The sequence below is a fragment of the Nanorana parkeri genome, unplaced genomic scaffold (genome assembly GCF_000935625.1).
Source record: "Nanorana parkeri isolate BGI_ZX_2015 unplaced genomic scaffold, ASM93562v1 scaffold525, whole genome shotgun sequence".
Classification (NCBI taxonomy): Eukaryota; Metazoa; Chordata; class Amphibia; order Anura; family Dicroglossidae; genus Nanorana; species Nanorana parkeri.
This window is the reverse complement of record NW_017306793.1, coordinates 455,188-476,922: the sequence shown is the minus strand read 5'-3', so window position 1 is coordinate 476,922 and position 21,735 is coordinate 455,188. Positions and strand designations below refer to the sequence as shown.

The 21,735-nt window shown below is 40.4% G+C and overlaps 1 protein-coding gene across 1 annotated transcript in view; it reads right to left on the bottom strand.

Moving 5' to 3' along the window:
• The window catches only part of MMP28 (matrix metallopeptidase 28), a 48,607-nt gene that overhangs the window by 10,861 nt on the left and 16,011 nt on the right, over positions 1-21,735 (bottom strand). The window contains exons 3-5 of the mRNA XM_018561456.1: positions 16,023-16,189; positions 3,132-3,350; positions 949-1,191 (exon numbers count right to left, since the gene is read on the bottom strand). Of these exons, the coding sequence (XP_018416958.1) occupies positions 949-1,191; positions 3,132-3,350; positions 16,023-16,189 (629 nt within the window). The remainder of the gene's footprint in view (positions 1-948; positions 1,192-3,131; positions 3,351-16,022; positions 16,190-21,735) is intronic.

Sequence of the window (21,735 nt, the reverse complement as noted above, 5' to 3'; positions counted from 1 at the left end):
GGGGCAGCAGGGGTGTGGGATTCCTGTAGTTGTTTTCTACATTTAGCCTGCAGGGCTGAACGTACAGTGGGGTACCCGCCGCTTGTTTTGTTCAAGTGATCTCGATGATGTCGCCGAGTTCACTTGTATGCAGCCTGCAGGTAGGGGGACGCATCGAGGAACCTGGCCTTGGGGCAGCAGAGAGAGTAAATCTGGCCCTGCTCACACGCCACAACAAACTGAGCCGGCCGCAATCGGGCCGGAACGCACTGAGGATGGTGTGAACAAGGCCTTAGTGCATATGCAATAGTTCAAATAGACCCTTAATGTAACAAAGAAATGAAGCAGCATAATAACCAAATTACATCCTGCAGCATCGCATAGCACATAACATGGCATGCACTGTGATGTGTTGCTATAAAGAATTGCAGTGCTCTTTATTTTATTTGCGCACTGCAATGCAGTGCAATAAAATAATGACTGCATCGTTTTATTGCAATGCAAACCAATGCAGCACATTGGTGCCAACAGGCCTTATACAAAGCAAAGCTTTTTGATTTGTCCTTGCATTGGGAATGTGTTTGGCAATGCTGTCCAACACACCCAACGAGGCTGGTGTCACCCAACCCTAAATGTTACATTTTACAAGAATTGATGTAACTTGTTTTTGAGTCTAAAAACACTATCAATCTCACTAGCCACCAACAGTATTTCCTTTTTGTTGCATGGGCAGAAAATTGGAAGCTTTTTACTTGTAGGAATGAAATATGACAATGTTTATTCAATAGAGAATTAGAGTAAATGTGGTATTGCATAATCTGGGAAATATCTGAATTATGTTTTATATTCTAGTGAGGATTTATGTGCAGCAGGTAGTATATATTACTGTAAAAGTCATAACTGCCAATCAAGTTTCTTTATGAGCAGCACGATCCACATCAGACATGTACCCATTACAAAGAAAATTACCATAGAGATTTTGAATGGCAAAGATATCATCAAAATTCAGCAGATATTCTCTGCCTAGTTTCTTGTAGTATGGAGACATAAGGGCATTTTTGAAGGGTGAATGCTGAAGCCCAAGTGTGTGCCCAATTTCATGTGCCAGGACAACAAAAAGATTTCTGCCCTTCCCATTCAATGACCAGTGTTCAGCATTGTCAAAGTGAGCTTCTCCTCTTCTTGGAAAAAAGGCATGAGCCAGAGCACCACCTGCCGGAAGACACAGATCAGTCAGTCCAGAGGAAAAAGCAATGTCACATTATCAAAAAGATCTCAGAAATGAGGACGGAGGTTAGTATTTTACCAACATGCACTCAGTACGGGAAGTGGGGGGATTAATTAAATGACAACTGTACCAAAAGTACAATATTTTCACAGAGCTTCCCATCCATCTAAAGTGCAATTGACCTTTAATCCTTTTTTGGTTTTGCATAAAGTGTGTAAGGTTTAGAACCTCTGTACATTTTTATAAAACTGCCTTGATTACTCAGAAAGTGAGAAGAATCCCCCCTCCCAAGACACAAACCTAATTAAAATCCTGATAGAGGTTTTAACACGTCCCTCCCCCACTGAAAAGTGATTTTATTTCTGTTTGTATTCTGGGTGGAGAATTTTTGCTCTCTTTCTGTCCCTGTAACACAACAAGAATGGGGAGGAATCTCCTCAAGAGAGAAAAATACAGAAATTAAAAAAAAAAGAAGATTTTTGGACCCTTTGACACTCTATCCAGACTAAAAGGTTTTTTCTAAAGACCCACTTCATTTCTTACAGCCTTCTGTGTTTGGATAGGGAAATAGACTGTGAAAAATTGGTATAAGAAGCGTCTCACTGCCTGCCATGCAACAATGAGTACGTCTTCTCTGCATATTTATTATGAATGGTATAAAGGCAGAGAAACTAAATTATACTACTGCCAAAATGTGTTCATACCTCACTCAATTAGCCAGACAAATATGACAATAACTATGCATGCAAAAGTGTTTTAGAAAGGTTATATAAATTGAACTTGTGCCTAGACTATGCACATTTAAGTATTTCCATATTCTAAATAGGCATTTACAGTACTTTAAAACAAGCCCCCATTTACCACTACAGGATTGTGGATAAAAATCATCTTCAAGGTCCACAACAAAGGCACTAAAATCAGGTAATTTGTATTGATAGCAGAATCTTGGCAGCCTGTTGGCCTTGTTGTATAGCTCTTTTATTGCTTAAGAGTATGCAAAAAATTAATTGTTCATAGTCGGGGCACAGGGGCGTTTTAAGAGCAGTCAAAACCTTAAAAAGACTTTCCTTTCATGTACATTTTAGTATACATTGGATGAATTTCTGCAATGAACTACAGGACCCAAATCTGCACCGGTCACACAACAGAGGGCAACCAGACAATCATTTTAAATGTGCCATGAATGATTTCTGATGGATAGTTTTGTTTTCAATGGGCTACACAGCTGTGGGGTGATGCATACTACATTGCTATACTTTAGTTCCACTTGTAAACAGTACTTATAAACAATTTAAGACATCACACAACCTTATGTACTTTGAATTAAAGTAATTGGTTAGAACTATTTCGACTTCTGTTTTATATTAAATATAGACATAGTAATATTTAATTGCATTCTGCATTTTATCTGGCGTCCATCCACACAGGTTATCAGCCAAGTATGTTGCATTGTAAATGCATTATACAGCAAAACGGGTTGGTACATGAGCGTTTGCTTGCATCTGAACCCTTTTTATCCCTCCTAAAATAAATGGGAATGTAAAAGTAGCTTGTGTGGTGTAGAAGGAGGAAAATGCAAGTCAGAAACAGGTCAAATGTAGATCTGAAGCAGCAGTGATGGAACTGGTCTTAAATGCAAGCATATAGCATGCTGCAACTGTCAATGTATACAAACCCTGCATTTTGCACATGATTTAATAGGTCTGCACGATACAGTTTATGAGTTTGATTACATTGTTGATCAAAACTGACAAAATACATCCAGAAGGTGGAAGAACAGTGGATGTAGGGAGACACTTAGTTCTAAAAGAGCCTGCACTGAAAACCTGAAAACCCCTGTGTACCTGCAGTGGGAAATCTGATATACTAGATTGGTATATCAGTGTTTTAGTAACAAAGTTTACAAGAGTGAATAATTCTGCACCTGGTCCATCAAATGCATGTCTAGCTCCATCATTGTGCTCTCCATCGAAGAACGCCAGACGAATGTTCCCTGGGCCTCCTACTACCTCGGAGAAGGTCAGCGAGGACACATTACTCCACATCTCAAAAGCTGCTTTAACTGCCTGCCTCACCTGATGCTGAGACAGGTACCATGGCCAGTTCACTATCTGATAGGTGAGTTGATGTTTGTACCATTTACCTGGAACGGAAAACACAAACACATTAAGCATTCTGAAAAATAAAAGTACGGTCAATTCTTTGTCGCACGTAGGACAGGCCATTAATATGGGGCTCTATATGCGACACACAAAAATGCCCATACATGATCATGCACTGTAACACCCATGCAAGTGTGAATGGGCGCCTAGGCATTCTATTCAGTGCTCCTGAACAGCACATTGATACCTTATTAACCGAGCTAGAACATTAATTAAGCACATTATAAAGAGGAATTTTTAGGTATTATCATCTGGGTTATTATAGATGAATTCTGTTTATGATAAAATTAAGTTATAGAGGTTCTAATCAATAAAGGCAGTTTGTGAAAACTTCATATACTCTACAATATAATCCTATAATCCTATCAAATGAATGTAAAAGTGGAGACCCTGTCTGTAGCAATTATCAAGATTCCTACATTCATTATCAAACCAGGTTAGGAAAAATCTGCTTTCTGTGAGAAAAACCTCCATGTTCCTTTCTTCTACCCTTTAGGAATGATGCAGACTATGAATATTGAGCTATTTACACAGGGCCACCATTAGAAATCATGGTGCCCCGTACAGCCCACCTGACAGGGAACTGAAGACAAGCATTATTATACACTTTACTGCAACACTTAACAATGAACATTACATGCATTGGTGCGATGCACTGCCAATCATTGAGATGGGCATACGTTGTGGATTACTGCCAAAAAATACAGGTCTGAATATTCTTTCAACCTTTGGCATAGCACCACACATTAGTGTGCTGAAACACATGTCCATCTCAAAGTGCATTGGGAATGAATGGCACCCCTTTTTTGCACATGCACTACTTTTTTCCACCGCACCATGGTGACAGGCTAGTAACAGCCTAACTCACTGGTGCATCTCAAGCACCAGTGTGGTAGGCAATCACTAGAGGCTCAGGCAGCAAGTTAGGTGGACCTGTATACAGCAGCATATACCTTAAACACCATGACAGCTGCAGGGGAGGAGTCCGAGCTCCCCTATCTGCTTTCAAACAGAGCCCAGGCGCCCCTGCTGACCCGATGGAGCCCATGCCTGGTATGGGAGGGCTGGGTGTACCCCCCATTAGCATTCCTGTACTTACATATTCTTAACAAGGAGTAAAAAAGCTTTAAAACAAGCCACTTCTAACCTTTTTTAGTAGGTATGAGCTTCAGGTTTGGGTTGACCATGAGTTTGAACCGAACCCAAACTGTTCGCAGTTGGTCGAACTATTTGGCCAGTTCACCCCCCTGCCAAACCACCCTCTGTGTCCTAGCAACCACATAGCACAGTGTCATTGGTTGCCAAGACAAAGGCATGCCCCCATAACAAACAATGACGCTATGTGGTTAAGCCCCAGTGCTTTTTTAAAAGTACTTTTACTGATTATTCACAATTTGTAAATACTGTGCATAATCGGCACAGGTTTATTTTTAACTTGGCTTTGTGAAAACTATTAAAACTTAAAATACTGTAGAATTTTCTCCATGAAATGCTGTAAAAGGAATTTATCAAAACTGGAGAAGACCAAATCTGAAGCAGCAACCAATTAGCTTCTCTCTTCAGTTTGTTCAGTTGAGATTTGAAAATGTAAGATAGAAGTTGATTGGTTGCCATGCACAGCTGCTCCAGATTTTGTCTGCTCCAGTTTCGATAAATTCCCCTATCTGTATTTAGCTGCCTAGCAGGCAAACAGATGAAGATATGGATGTCATAACAGGATACACTGCAGGTAATAAACTCATAAAAAAGGCATGATAAGTCATGTAGTGTAGAAGAGTTTTCCTAGGTCCCCTTCCTATCCTTCTGTTGATGATGCTAGTTCTTTGACTGTTCATACCCTTATTTATCTCTGAAAATCATAATCACCATCATTGCACTGATGAAGTAAAAATAACACCCCGGTGTGCAACTTGAAAGAGACAAGACTTGACAGGACTGATATAGTCAAGTCGTGCAATAAGTACTTAGGAAGGGTTAGTAAGGCACATCTCAAATAATGGATTGTCTACATTTTGCCTCAGGAAACATCAATTGCCAGCCTGCCTATGTCGTTGTGTTGTTAAAGCAAATATTGCCTAAATACAAGAAGCATGTAAAGCTTGTGCCTTGTGTTTTTCTCCCAGATCTGTGAAGTAATATAGCATGTTACTTTGGCTCTGTTCAGGAGCTTCCTGTGATAAGGACCAGTCACTGCTGCTCTCTCTCTCCTTGTTCAGGGTGACTTGTCTTTTATCTGCCCCTCCTGTAGGTTTCTGCAGGGAGCCTGTACCGGTTGGTAAAAGGCCATTTATAGCACAATTATGTCACTGCTCTTGTTACAAGGTAATAACTGGGTTGGGAAAGGCATATGGTGCACACAAAGTGGAATACTGTTCTTTGTGGCTATTGAGAATTTTTTTAATGAACGTTTAAGATAGATTTCGATGTGTTTAGCCCCAGAACCAACCTTAGATTATGGAGTTGCATCACAAGACTCCGTGACTCACTATCATATTGAGACAGTTTGTCATTCCTCATCTGGCGTATCATTACCTGCAGACACCTATAGTCTGCATTCCTTACCAGGCAAACCTTATATACACTTAAGCAACAAAGGAAATGCTTGCCCTGTTAATGATTTGTTATAGTACATATGACTCACAGTGCAGAACATCTCTTAGCTAACACTTGATAATAGCTAACATTTTCCCTCTGAATAAAAAGGTTACAATATGTTTTTACAGATCACTGTACTAAATGCATATAATCTTAGGTTGCTCAATAAATATGCTAATTCCAAGAAAAAGCAGTGCAATCAAAAGGCACATATAGTATTACTGGTCTTGTCATATCCAGGTCCGTAGAGTCACATATGTGAGCCATGCTAGAGGCTACACAACAATTCTATTCATTTGTTAATATACTAGCTGAAGCGAAAAAAAACCAAAGGAAAACCCTGAGGCTTCCTTAGCCCTCTATGGGAAGACGGCCCATTGCACACTGATGCAGAACTGTGTCTTTACAAAGGATAACACGACATGGTTGTAAGGCACACAAAGAAGGGGTCACGACTACATCACACTTCAGATGACACAGGGATGCACTTGTGTGCACACAGCATCTGCTAATTTCTGCTGTATTAATGATCTGTGGTGTGTGTGTTGTTGGCCCAAATGACGTAATTATGAAGGTAAATGAGGGCTTTTCTACATGTAACAATGCATGCAAGTTCTGGGAAACTTAAACAGGCATCTACTTGCGTCTGCAAACTGACATGTCACGTGTACTGCACTTCTGAAGCTTTTAAGTGGCTTTAGTTAGCTGTTAATCAGGCATGCAGTACACATCCTGTCATATAAGAGATGTATTGTGTAGTGGTGCGAGAGAAGGGAAAGTAATTGGACTGGTGGCCACATTCGTGGTTACAATTAGGCGTAGTAGGCTTGTATCTATGGGAGGAGTAGGCTGGTTTTCCCTGTAAGCATATTAGTTGTACATTTATGTATGAATAATATTGGTAATAATATTCTCATCTCTTACATGCATATTTACACATTGTAACAATATACACACTATAAAGGACCAGTGCAAATGTTCTGGGCACTAGAGATGTTCATAATCCTATCCGAGAGGTGTTGTTCTTCTGTACTTCTCTCATGACAGGTGTACTTTAAGGCTACATTCACCCGGGGCACTCTGGGATTCATGCGGCAAGAACCTAATGATTCTTGTAGCAGGAATCCCAGGTGGGTAAATTCAGATGTGGCTGCTGTACCCATTAAAGTTAATGACAGGGTGACAGCGGCTGCATCTCAGCAGTAGGGATGATCTCGATGTTCGAGTCAAGCAACAGTTCGACTCAAACATCGATAGTTCGTGTGTTTGGCGAACACACAAACTATCAGGGCTCTGGGCACCGCAGAATCCCGACACCTTTTCTATGGCCAGTAACTTGCATATAAGCCTTCAAAATGGGGACATTTGATTTTCTGAGTTCTGGTCCCATAGAGTTTCATTAAGCTCGAAGTTCGAGTTTAACCGTTTTCCATGTCCTAAAGTTCGAACTCGAACTGAACTCAGGTCTGTTGGGACCATCACTACTCAGCAGCAGTCTGCATGTAATAGTACAATTACATGCAGTTTAGGACATCTGATTGCCCCAGGATGCAGGATAAATGTGTCCCATTTGAGACACTTGCGATTCTTGTCACAGAAATCAGTTCGTTCTTGCTGCAAGAGTCCAAGAACGTGGCATAAGTCTCCATATGAATAGGGCCTAAATATAAAAGACGATGATAAGTCAAACATGGAGCAATCTGCTGCCACCTATGGCCAGGTAAAGAAGGCCTTTCCACAAACCTGATCCTATAACATATGTATCACATATTTCAGAATTCTCCTTTTTAAAGGGACATATTTTGGATCCAAATCCATCTGTCTCTTATACTTTAACAACTGCTTTTCTGTAAGTCTAATGTGTACAGATATCTAGTTAACCAGAGCCTGCTGCATAATGATCACTTATTTTAAACACTGGTATAAAGGAAAGGAAGTGGCGCTGCCTGTCAAGTCATATGCAAGTCCAACAAAAAGTAGTAGTTGTTTTAGTATTTATTTTTTGCCAAGATTACAAAGCCCTGATGCTTTAACATCTTTTGGGCTCCCCATTCAACAACTGTTCAACTTGAAATGCTGATTTATAATCCACAATATGCAACTGAACTCAGACACCAAAACCTTATTCATTCCCAGCCCAAGCAGTGTCAAGAGAAATGAGGGGAAGCAGGGACCTATTGCTCTGCAGCAAGAAACTAAGGGGTCTATTCACAAAGCTGCCGAAGGATCTGGCCGTAGCTTCGGCCTAGCAGAACAGCCGAGCCAAATGCCGCTCGGCGGCATTCGGCTATTCTCTCACTGCTGTTCGGGATCTTTCAGAATAGCCCGAACAGCAGTGAGAAGCCTGCCGGAGGTTCAGCTCAGCCGATCCAGATGTTGGATCGGCTGAGTCGAACTCCTTCTGCACTTCGGGTCAGCCGAACATGCTGAGCATGTTCGGGTGATCCGAATCCACACGAAGTAAGCCGATGTACGGCTGATTTCAGCCGATATACGGCTGAAATCAGCCGTACCAGCCTGAAGTGAATAGCCGAACAGTGTTCGGCTCACTTCACTTCTGATCGGTCATTCACTCGGCTGCCCTCGGCAGCTTTGTGAATAGACCCCTAATTGTTCTATTGTCTATAGAAAAAGGTAATGAAGCCTCACCCCTATGTGTGCCACAAGCATTTATTCCAATAGGTTCTGACAGTATGAGTCTTTGGGAATGTGCAGGTGCCCCACCACCCATTTCTCTTGGTGAGACATCTAGCTTTCAATAGTGGCCCTTGAAAGTCAACATTGGGGCTGATTTACTAAAGCAGGTTTTTTCAACCAGGGTGCCTCAAGATTTGCAGTGGCATGCCTTTCCAAGGTAAAATAGGGGCTTCTGGTGTGAAAGTAGGGGGGCACAGGCACCTAATGTAAAGAGGGCTTCTGATGTATGGAATGAGTTCCTTAAAATCCATACCAGACTCCTATCTATGATAGGATAAGGATTCTGGATGCTCCACATGTCGTTTTTTACATTTACTTTGAGAAATACTGTACTAAGGGACTGTTCACTCGGCAAAGGAAGTGTTCTCTTTCCAAGATGAATGCTGGAAAGCTCTGTTCACTTCAGTCATCCAACATATGCAAGCTAATTGAACAATCTAAACTCCTTTCGTAAACCAACTCCACTAAATACTTTAATATAGTTCAGTATTTATGTGACAGTGTCTGTTGCACAAGAGCCAGGAAAGAACGTCAGAGTGGCAGGCAACACAATAGAGATTCATGGCTTGTATTTACCTGTCAAATATTCTAACATAGCATTAGGTTGAGTAAACTCAGACTAAGAGTGTGCAATCTGTGAATCCCTCTGCACACACCGATGATTAGTAGCCATTAATCACTCAAACCCCTGCAATCTTTTCAGCTCTTCTGATAAAATTCCCAGCATTTTTGAGTGTTCCCAGCCTAAGCCGTGGGGTTTGCTTTGTTCAGGTTTGGACAAGATGATTCTGTGATGAAAGCAGGTGGTTTAAAGCCAGTGTAGCATAATCAGCTGACTTCTAAACCTCAACTGCTTCAACTTGTTTGTAGGCACTGATCAAGTAGCAAAGACAACAGAGTCTGTACATTGCTATGGTATTAGAATGAATAATTAATACACACAGAAGCATTTCAAATTCCTAGCAACCTGGTTCACAAGCTGCAGGGGGTATATAGGGGGTGGCCAATCCGAAAGGTCAATGGAGCCCAGACATCACTACTCCTCTCTTATTTAAAAGCTAATCCTATTCATTGATTTTCCCTTGTCTTCTTGGCTGTTTGGACCTCTAGTGGTGTTTTAGGTTTCTCAACAATGAGGCATTTATAAACCACTTTATTAACTTTATTAAAGTTGAACTTCAGACAAATTAATGCAGCCCTTTATTCATTATCACATGGGGGAAGGAGAAGCAACTCAATGAGCCAACCAGTTGTGCGGCAGTGCAAGGAGCATGGGTGAGAGAAGGAGAGAGCAGAGTGACAGATGGATGCACTCATTATACTTTTGTCTGTCCTTTTACTGTCTAGTCACAGGCTGGGAAAGGGACAATTAAGTGCTACTTAGCCACAGCAGAGAAAATTAAAATCTCGTGGCTTGCTTGACAGGACTGTGCTGTGTGAATCCCAGGATGGATGAACAGAAATACAAACCATTTGGCAGGTAGAACTGCACACCTTTATTTATATACATTTCATCTGTGTAATTAGCTGTTTGCCTATAGTTCAGCTCTACGTCAGAATGAATATCAAGACTGACTGCAGATGGGGAGGATCCTCCACAGGGGGAGTGGCTGCATTAAGAGGGGTGGGGTTTAAAGCATATGTTCAGCCACATCTTTTCTTTTAAGTTTGGATAGAGGCTCCGTTACAGAGATTTCCCATCACTTTTGTCCTAGTGACAACAGTTTTACCAGACAGGAAGTGAGGGAAAATCTACAGCAATGATGTAGAAAACAATACAAAGTTGATAGGGGTTCTAGCCTTCCCCTGTTCTACTGGGGAAAAAAAACATTTTTTGCTGTTGGAGATTTATAATCACTTTCTATCTGGTAAAACCATTGTCACCAGTGAAGGAAGTGAAGGTTGATTTCTCTAACCAAAGTCCCAGATATCGGGAAATCGGTAAATAACAGGAGGTCTACTCTTTCCCCACTCAATTTAAAGCCTAAAAAAAAAAAAAAATAGAATGGACAAGCATATACACTTTTAACTTTGCCCAAAGTCTATAGTTACTGATGGGAATTTACTAAGACTTATAGCAGAATTTTTCTTAACCCTTGCAGTGGGGCTACCCCTGTACTGCAAAAGATAAGGGATCGTTTTTGTCTAGGAAGTAAAAAAATTTTTAGATTCACCCAATCCTAGGAGCCGGCTTGCTCTTAGACCGGTCCCTGGAGCCTCTCTCCCCCTCTGCTGCAGCGGTTTAAGGACCCATAAATCATCATTCCATTATGGAGGGCACTTTCGGGAACATTCCAATGCTTTTTTAGCACCTTGAAAGAAAACGAGCACTTAACCCTAGCAGTGTGGGGGTAGCCCCACTGCACGGGTTAAGGACACCTTTGCCTGGAGTTATTTTTTATTGTCCCACGGTGCCTGCATGCGGGTGCACGCCGTCCATATATTTACCTTGTGTCTCTCCTCGTCTCCCGACTGAAAATGTTTTTTTTTAACACTTTTTGCATATATCTACTGCTTACCAGCAGTAGATATATGCAAAAACACCGGAGGGTTTAATAACCCTTTAACTTAACACGCTGAACATAGAAACTGATTGGTTACTACACAGATTATTTAGTTTTAGTAAATTCTCTCCCTCCCCCCGTCTGTGTAGTGGACCTTTAGGGCAATGACTAATGAAGCAGGGATTGAATAGAGAAATGAGAAACACTTTCCATGAACGTAATTATGTTCTAATAAGTTCAATGTTTAGATCAACACTCTTTGCTCCACTCTTTTGCCTGAAGCATGATACATTTCAATACTTTGCTAGCATATGTTACATAAAGAGACACTGTCACTTCGCCCATCCAGTTTTAATTGTTCATTGTTTTTTATAGCCCCAGGCAGCAGCATTGTTCATGCCCAGTGTGCTACAACATGTTGTCACCATCTGAATGTTGGGCTACATCTGCATGACAGATAGGAAACCACCACTTGGAACTGGCCTTTAATTATCAATGCTTTAACATTTGATCCTTAGGTCACTTAGAATCACCCCGCAACAACACCTCAATCTTTTTAAAGCCGTGAACTGTCGATGGAACAGTTTAAAGCCAATCTGTTTCATTTTACAAACTACAGAGCTATAGGATTTCTGTCTTTAGATTGTCCTTCATTACTTCCAGCTGCCCAGATGACAAATGTTAAAGTGGAAGTAAAACATTTTGTAAATGTTCCTTACATATGTGCCCTTCTCCAGCACTGTCGGATCCATCTTCGGTCGTCAGCGCTGTCCCCCACTGCTGCCTTCACCAACAATAATTTCAGTTTCACGGAAGTCCCCTTTGGCCATTGGGTGGCCAGTGATGATATAACTTGCATTTGTGCACAAGAATTACATCCTCTCTGGTACTCAACCCATTCACGGCATCTTAGTGATGCCATGAATGGGTTGAGTGTCTATACTGCACAGTGCATGCGCATACAGTGTACACAGACAAAAATATCACCAGAGGAGAGAGATAGAATTTTTTGCCAAAAGAGAATTTGCATGTCCATTCTGTCAAAAATTCCTACCTCCCAGCCATTATTTATTTTATTGATTTTACTTCTGTCTTAAAGCTGAAGTTTAGTCATTTTATTTTTGGGGGGGAATGCAGCACAAAACACATTAGTTACATGTGAAGGTGTGTTTCCCAATTCCTGCAGGCTGATGCTACTTGTGAAGATCCTCCCTTCATGCCGCCTTCATAGCCACTGGATTTTGCCCTGAGCGGCAATCTTCCGGTGCCGTATGGGTTAACAGTAGACGCTGCTAGTGTCAAGAGTTGTGTGGCTCGCCCGCCCCTTCATGCCCTCTCCTCCATTCAAAGAACTTGTTTTCTACTATTCTCCCACAATGCATTGTGTTCTGTGAATGGAGGAAGAGTGGATGAATGACAGGGTCTCCAATGCCCAGTCACAGCACATGATACATTGTGGGAGAAACGTAGTACAAGTTCTCTGAATGGTGGAGAGGGCATGAAGGGTTGGGTGAGTGGTGTAACTCTTCATGCTAGCAGCAGCAGCTGCTGTTAACCCATACAGCACTGGGAGATAGTTGCTTAGGGCAATATTCGGTGGCTATGAAGATGCCATGAAATGGAGGATTTTTACAAGAAGGAGATGGGACACAAACCTTTGCACTTAACTAATGTGTTTGGTGCTGTATCTAAATTTTAAAAATTGTGAACTTCAACTTTAATATGCCAACGCTTTCTTATTATCATAACTCAAAGTGTTGTAGAGCATTTAAGAGAATAAGTAAGAATTTGGCATACCATAGAAAATCTGGTTTGCCAGTTAGTGAATTATTGCCACAATAAAACTGGAATTATAATGCAGAAGAATGTTGGGGTGTTGCCAAGTAGATAATATGTCTTGCACATTTCTATGACAGGTAGATAAGTAAAACGAGACTGAGGTCTTGTTCACTCCACCACGTGCATAACACATGTATGTGTGCTGCAGTGCGTTGCCATTTATTGTCAATTACACCACAATCCACATCCATAGTGTGCCGTACTGCAACTGTGCTATAATACACCAGAACACACAGATGCTAATTGCAGTGCTTTGTGTTTTAAAAAATCGTGCAGCTCCTACTTTTGTGTCCATTGAGGTGAGTTGACAGCCTGTTTAAAATGAATGGGTGCCTAATTGAGTGTACCCTAACTGCTTGATAAAAGAGACACTGACACCTACAAAAACATGGGATTCATCGCATAACACACAATAACAGAACACCTCTGTTCTTCTTCACAATGAGATACAATCTACTTTGGGCTGTGCTCTGTATGCATCACAGCCTAAATCTATCTTAGGCTCATTTATATATAATCAGGGAAAGCTACCGTGGTCACCACCCATGACCCAGAGAAAAGAGGAGTGCACATTGCTACTAAAGGATAAATAAAGTAATAATAACTTACACAGTATAGCTTAGTGAATTGACCCTATAGTGAAATTAACAGTGTATGTGAAAGTAAATGCTGGTGCTCGGAGGTCAGTTTATTAAGAAACATGGTTGCCATGAGTTACTATAGCCATACACCAATTCTGAATCTATAAAAACATTTTAAGGATAACTCATTGGAGGAAACTTTGTGTAGGCTCTTATGTTCTGGAGCAGACTGGTGAATTAATTAGCTCTGTGTTATTCAGCTTACTGGAATGTGGTGTAAACTTGGCTGGGGAGGTCAGGATGTCACAATGTCTGAATTTTGGATTTTATGCTTCTCATTTTACATGGACACAGTAGCTAAACGGAAAAATGAAGAATTGTTGAAACTGGCGAAAAGGTCACTGAAAATGGCAATGTGGAGCTTTTTTTTGATCTAGTCCATGAAGGTCTTTTCTATCAGAACTGCTCCAAGGACAATGGCCACATAGAACTGCAGTAGGGTAGTGTCTCAATTTGTGGTTTCTGGTTTGAAAATATGCAGCTCCAGACTTCAGCCCCATTGCAAAAAGACACATTGTTACACATTTTTACAAGACAGAATATGGAGACTGAAAGCATCGTTTGTCAGAGCACTTTTTGAAGCCCCTTTTCACATTGAATATGGCTAGTTTAGGTTACTTAATGAGGGGTAGAAGCTTGTGTTTGGCAAAGCATAAGGCATACATACTTTACTGGGTAGGGATTTTTGCATGAAAGGAAGTGTTTGTTAATAGGGTGTGGGGTCTTTTCATATGACAATGTGATGCTACTTAATTGATAATAGGGGCTTGTAGATGATAAAGTGACACTTAACTGGCACTGCGTACTTGTGTACGACAAGGGAATAGTACTTAAATTGGGGGTAGGTTCTTAGGTATGAAAAGGTGATGGTACCTAACTTGTGCTAGCAGCTTGTATTTGATAAGAAGTACGTACAGTGACTCTGTCATTATTGTCAAGAATTAGAATGGCTGTCATTGCTGGCCTTCTTCTATAAATGCTAGTTGCCTGACATTAGTTGTTTTGAGTCACATACCTAAAACATTCATGTTCAAAATGAGTGTAAGCAAAGTGCCAGAATCCCTCATATGTATCATTTTCAGAAAGAATGGTGATCAATGGCAGCCTCCATGATTCCTTCATGACAGGTGTACTTTAGAGGCTTGTGAATGACAAGGCAGTGATACTTAACTGATAGTGTGAGCTTGTACATGACAAGGCAATGGTAATTAACTGGGGGTAGAAGCTTGTGTATGACATGGGATAAGTGCTTAACTGGGTATAGAAGTTTGGGTATCTCATATAGGCACTTATGTGGGTTGCATGGGACAAGGCATGGTCATGTCTTTTGGGATTGGATCTTGTGCATGGCAAGGCAATGGTAATTATTGGCAGCAGGTGCTCGTGTATGACAGAATAATGGTACAAAATTAGTGGTAAGGACTTGCGTATGACAAAGCAATTGGGAAAAGGGGATTAGCTATTACAAGGCAGTTGTTCTTAATTGGGAGTAAGGGTTTGTGTATGACAAGGCAGCTGTAGTTAATTGGGGGCAGGGGCTGGTGTATGGCAAGTAGTAGATACTTTATTGGCGGTAGAGACTTGTGTATCAGAAGGCAATGGTATTTAATTGGTGGTAACATTAATTGTGCTTTGGCTATGAAATGAGAATACGTTTGTCCTAAAATTGCACAGCATATGGTTTCCAATACAGTCCGCCATTAAATTGGCTATTTGGAAACCCTTAAGCATAACATCAGTACTGAACTTCAATCAATACTAATAATAGTGACAATTACACTGGGCTCATCCACCAGCTTTAACTCCACATTGTTAGTGGCATGTAGGGTGTTGAAACAGAGGCTCTTTTTTCCTCTTGGTGCAAGAGTAAAGATCCCCATTAGCTTCCCATAAGGGTTCAGAATGATACAAAAAAATCTCAACTGTTGCAAAAATCTTGGTATAACAGCAGTTTTCCTAATGATCACTTACAAGTATTGGCAGGCGTGATTACAGATTTTCTATGCACCAGATATATCGAACTGACACTAAGTGAACATTATTTTAACTGGACTTTTAGATGCTAGACTATGGATTATTACTCGTTATTGCTACACAGAGCAACTGTTTATTTTTCTACAACAGGGAGAATCTTTTTTAGCATCTACTTTTACACTATGAGCTAAAGCACAAGTAAAACAAACTCGTACACATAACTATACAAATGCTAAACCACTTACTACAAATAATGATTACCTAATATATTATATATAAAATTATATCTCCCATTCCATTTGCTTACAATAGCAAATATATTATCTAACAATTGCTTAGTGCAGCAGAATGTATGTGAAGGTTCCATACAATCATCCTTTTTGTTATATTTGTAATAACTCACTTTTTGTTGCATAGCGTTTCCTGCGCTGGTTCACATAAAGTGGTCTATTAAACAGCCGTTTTGTTTCGCTATTATCTTTCATTCCACACCGTGGTAAGTGCATCTGGTGTAGTGTGGCTTCATCCAGGTCTCCAGTGACTGGAAGGTGCGATGATTGCTGGAAGTCTCTGCAATATATAAATGCAATTAACCAGCTAGAATAAGAATCTGAAAGCACACTCTGTTAAATTATCAAATAACCAAAATTTACATCTGAAAAGTTATGTGTTGATGCTGATAAACACTCACGGTGCATCTTTCTCAAGCTAAACAAAGCACTAAGAAATAAATAAATAAATAACATAAAAAAGCCTTAAATTCTAGGTCACAACAAGTAACTAAGCAAATATCCATGTCATGCAAGTTCATGTCATCATGTTGGTCATTCTAAATCAATCAAGATACAAAGAAAGAAAGAAAGTAAATACAATGGCAAAGTGCAGCAATCAGCTGAAACTTCCTTTTCATTAATCCCACTCTGTTAAATAGAAATATGACTGTTATGAGGTATGGCACTTTGTTCTTCAGCTTTGTCCATTATACTATATACAGCCTTATAGTGTCTTTATACTGTAGGTCATAACAAAACATGAACATTAATATGGAGGTGTAATCCTGCCCCTCACCCCTCCTTGTGACTTTAACAGCCTCCACTTTTCTAGGTAGGCTTTCCACAACAATTTGGAACATGTCTGAAACTTGTGCCTATTCAGTCAAAAGGGCATTTGGGAGGTCAGGTACTGATGCTGGACAAGACCTGGCTCACTATCAACGCTACAATCCCAAAGGTGTTTAATAGAGTTGAGGTCAGGGTTCTGTGCAGACCACACCAAACTCTGCAAAATAAGTCCAAAAAATACAAATAATAATCATTATCTGTTTTGCCTGAGGAAGGGACTTTGCTGTTCCGAAACGTCGCTCTGATGATGTGACACCTTTGCAGTCAATAAACATTGACTTTTCTGCATGCTGGAGTGCTTGTGACCTTTTTTGTGTTTTTTGGACTAATGGGTTCACAGACATAGGCGTGCTGTAACAGAAAAGGGTCATTAGGCTGTTCCCACAAGACTGGAAGCACACAATTGTCCAAAATGTATTTGTATACTGTAGCATTAGCAGGACCTTTCAATTAAAACACCAGAACCTAATGATTTGAAGGGCTGTCCACATACCTTTGGTCATATAGTAGTAGATGTGATGGTGGTCATGTGTTCACAAGCTGATGACCACATTGTGTATATAAAGGACAACTTTAGTAACATTTCTTATATTAGGCACCAATTAATATTACAAAAGATTTTAATGTATTGAAAAATTCACAAGCAGAAAGAATGTCTCCTAGTCAGGGATATACTGTACATCTTTCCTCCTACATCTCTTGGCAGTTATCAGGTCCTTATGTGGCTGAGTCTCTTCCCTCGCACACAGCTGGTCAAAGAATGCCCCTTTATTGTGCCAAATTAATTGCAGCTGTTCTTTGCTCTGGGCTAAAATTCTATATATACAGTAAAACATATCCAGCTAAGAAAAGGCACACATTATGACCAGCAGGAATCTTCCCTTTAGAAACAGATTTCAAATTTATTGACCCGCGAGTACAGTTAGAAACATTATTTCATATATTTCGACATATCTACGGCCATCTTGTGACTACAAATTATCTCAGGGATTATGGTCATAAAGGAAAAAAGGAAAACACAAATTTGTAGTACTGCTAGTTTCCTCAGTCAGTCTTGGATGGTTCAAGATGTTCAATGACCACTGGACACCTGCACAGCCAGTTTTAAGTATTATTTCCATGCCTTCAATATTGCTCACAACCCTGCCTCCTGAAAAATATAGATCCAAGCCAACAATTTTTATGGAATAAATATGTTACATATACACAAGATAGCTGCAACTGGAGAAAATGGAAACATCAAAACACAAAGCAAACGTTATTAAAATAGAATTGATTTGCTCAGAAGTTCTTTCAAGAATTAATATTCCTCATTGTGTTACCATTCACAACACATACAGAATTCAGAGAATGCAGTATAGTCACAGTACGACCACTCACAACCACTGGATCTCTAGGTGGTGAGGTAATTGTTGGTGGTTGTATAAATACCCCCAACAGTCAGGAACACTGCCGTAGTTACATATACCGTGTTTCCCCGAAAATAAGACACTGTCTTATATTTTTTCCCCCCCAAAAAACACACTAGGTCTTATTTTCGGGGCATGTCTTATTTTTTTCCCCCCATTGAGCCACCCCTCCACATACTTTTTTTCTACCATAATTTAAATAATAGAGATAAAATATGCTGTGGAGGCTGAGGCACAGAGGTGTCACACAGAGCAGATATATGGAATGTACTGTATCACACAGTACCTGAAGGCTGCAGCTGTCCTAGAGCTCTCCTCTTTGATGCCGTCCAGGGAGCCACCTCGTCGCACGGACCAGTCAGAAGTTCCCTCACCTCCCCTGACCTCACTCCGACCCCACTGGCCATGCCGCTGCCTGCTGAGAAATGTAGTTTTCAGCTGGCGCTTTCTATGTACCGTAAAAGCCGAACTAGGTCTTACTTTCGGGGTAGGTCTTATTTTTGGGGAAACACGGTATATATGAGATACTTAAAACTGGGAAAACCGAGGAAGCCAGCAGGTAAGGGGAGCTTATTAAAGTGTATCTATAGCAAAACCTATTTTTGTTTGGTTTTGCACAGAATAGAGAACAGTTAGAACCTATGTCAGGTTTTTATTGATATTTGTGTCCCTACTGAAGTTTACACTCTATGTAAAGGGAAATCAAAAATGGTACAGTGATCAAACAACCAGACGGGAAATCTTCCAATGGGGGCACCTGTTGCGGTGACAACTGTACAAAAGGGAATTTTTACTCACTTCTTGTTTGGTCTCTGCCTTTCCTGCAGCTAAAACTTATAACAAGGGTTAGAAAACTTTGATCTTTTTTTTAATGCTGCTTGTGCCCCTATTGGCGAGATTTTCCCCTACTTCCTGTCACCCGTTTATGACAAACTGAAACACTCTTACTGGGACAGAAAATCTACCCAGTGGGGGGCACAAGCAGCATTAAAAAAAAAAAGTCAGTTTCTAATCCTTCCTCAATCCATAAAAAAAAAGATTTGACTGCAGTTGGGCTTTAGTAGGAACAATAAGATCCCTATTTTAAGCCCTTCTCGGGTAGTGTTGCTTGTTGGTGGCTGTTTAAACAATCAAGAACTGTGTAGCTGTTACATATACACAAGATAGCTGGAAATGGAGAAAATTTAGTGATTCCGCATTAAGGAGAGTTCCAAATCTCTAGACAGTTTATTAATAAGATTATAAAACATGAAGATAATCATAACATCACCACTGCAGACATTCACAAGGGATTAACCAGGAGGCCTAAGCAAGAATAAAAAATAAGTGCAAAATGAAAGTTTTCTACAGACTAGCTGGAATGTGGAAAAGTAGTAGGAGTGATTGCCAGGGATCAAGCACAGGTGAAAGATTGCAGCAGTCGGTAAGGTGTCATGATGTATATGTACTAAGTAGAAAGATAAAAATGAGAAATACAGATACAGCATAGAAATGTTGGCACCAGCATTGATTACTGTAAATAATGTATACTCCCTCTTCACAGGCTTCCAGCAAAAGCCTTTTTTTGGTATCAAAAGTCAGGAAATAACCAAATGCAAATCATTTTAATATATATTAAGAATACATGTATAATGTACTGTTATAAAAACAAGTTAATGCTGCATATTTCTTTTTCCAGGGCTGGACAAATCCCAGTAGCCAGGTTACCAATGCTCTTTAAAAATAACAGCTTGGGCCTAACATTTGAGGTTTCCTCTAGTTGTTGTCAATGGAGCTGGCTCCTAAAAAATCCTGATGACTCCTAGATTCCAAATTAATTAGTCCACCCCTGTCTTATACATTTTATTTATCACCACATATAATGAATGCTAATGTGCTTTTTGCTTGCAATATAAGAAAGTTATACAGTGAACAACATTTGTAACCACTTGCTGTCCGATGCAATTTCTTACTATTTGTGCACACATGATAAAAATCAGAATTTGTGGCTGTAAAGCATATTTGTGGCTATAAAACATATTAAAACAAAACAACTATATATTTTCTGAAAGCAGAGGCACTGTAGAAGAAAAAAAATGCTAGTTGCAATTTTGTATGTTGCACGGTATTTCCGCAAATGTTTATCAAACCAGTATTTTTAGGATAAAATAAAATTTAGTACACAGAAAACAGAATATAATACCCAATTTTTGGTAAAATGTCAAGCCTTAAAATTGCATGCACCCATGAAACGGCAAAAAACTACAATACCCAATATTTCCCACAGGTGACATTTTAACTCACTTTGACGATCGTGGCGATATGTAACATGCGGGGCGCTATTTTTGTATTTGCACATAGGCACACCCGACGCGTGTTTGCGTTTGTATGTGGGTGTACATGGGGACAGGGGACAGGGGACTTTCAAAAAAAACTTTTGAATTTGTAAATTTTTTTATATGATACTTTAATTTATTTTATACTTAACTTTATTGCTATCACATAGGTGGCTAACAAGCCCCCTACGAAATAGCAAATATGATGTGGCAGGCCCTCTTTATGGAGACATCAGGGGTCTTTCAGACCCCTAATGTCACCTAAGGACCCCAAAGAAGCTAATGAAGCAACAATCTGCTTCACCAGGTTCTTCTTTTGGCTCCAGAAGCCGGAGAATGTAAACAGTGACATCGGAAGTCATGTAATACACATCACTTCCGGGTCCACTGATCGAAGGAGAGATCAGTGGTTAGAAATGGCCCACATGGGGAAAGCGGAGCCCGGGGTAGCCAGCGGCAGAGGGGGGGCACACATGGATCGATTGTACCTGAATAGCCAAAACGGTACCAAGAACACGGCTGCGGCTGTGTTCTTGGTATAACCGCTTTAGGGGGAGGACGTGTATATACATGAACCCGCCTTTAGTGGTTAAAAGAGAACTAACAAGGGAGTAAAATGTACTCTTCCCAATAGTTTGAGCTGGCATGCAACACTGCAGCTGATACACGCTGGCTCATAGTTCGGGAGCTGAGTGATCACAAACCGATGATCGCTCAGCTCACAGCTTCTCACTGCAGGGATTCTTCACACCCACTCTCTGTTCCTCCAGCGCTCATTGGAGGGACAGACAGGGGAAGGAGCAGGCTCAGCTGGCACTGGCTCTAGAAAGGCAGGGCCAGCTATCAATCAGGTAGCTGGGTGGATCTTTTCCACCTACGTCGCAGCTCTGCACTGTCCTCATATAGCGGGCAATAGACTGCTATATGCTGCGTTTGGCTCACAAGAGGACATCAGTAAATGTAATCCTGTGACCCAAAAGAGAACTAAAGCCAAAACAAACATTTGGCCATAGTTGTCTTTTTTTTAAAAAGTCAAAGTATTGGTGATCTCTAAAAAGAGAGTAAAAAATCATGTATCCATAATCTCAAATAATGCTGTTTTTTAAGCTTCGCTGACTGGTGCTTCAGATTCTGGCGCCCTCAGCCTTTTTGTGCACTTGCATTCAGTAAGATAAAACAATCTCTGAAGACCGGATCACACTGATAAAGCGGCAGAAAAAATAGACATGACAATGACTCTAAAGCTAGAGAGTGTATATATGTATATATAT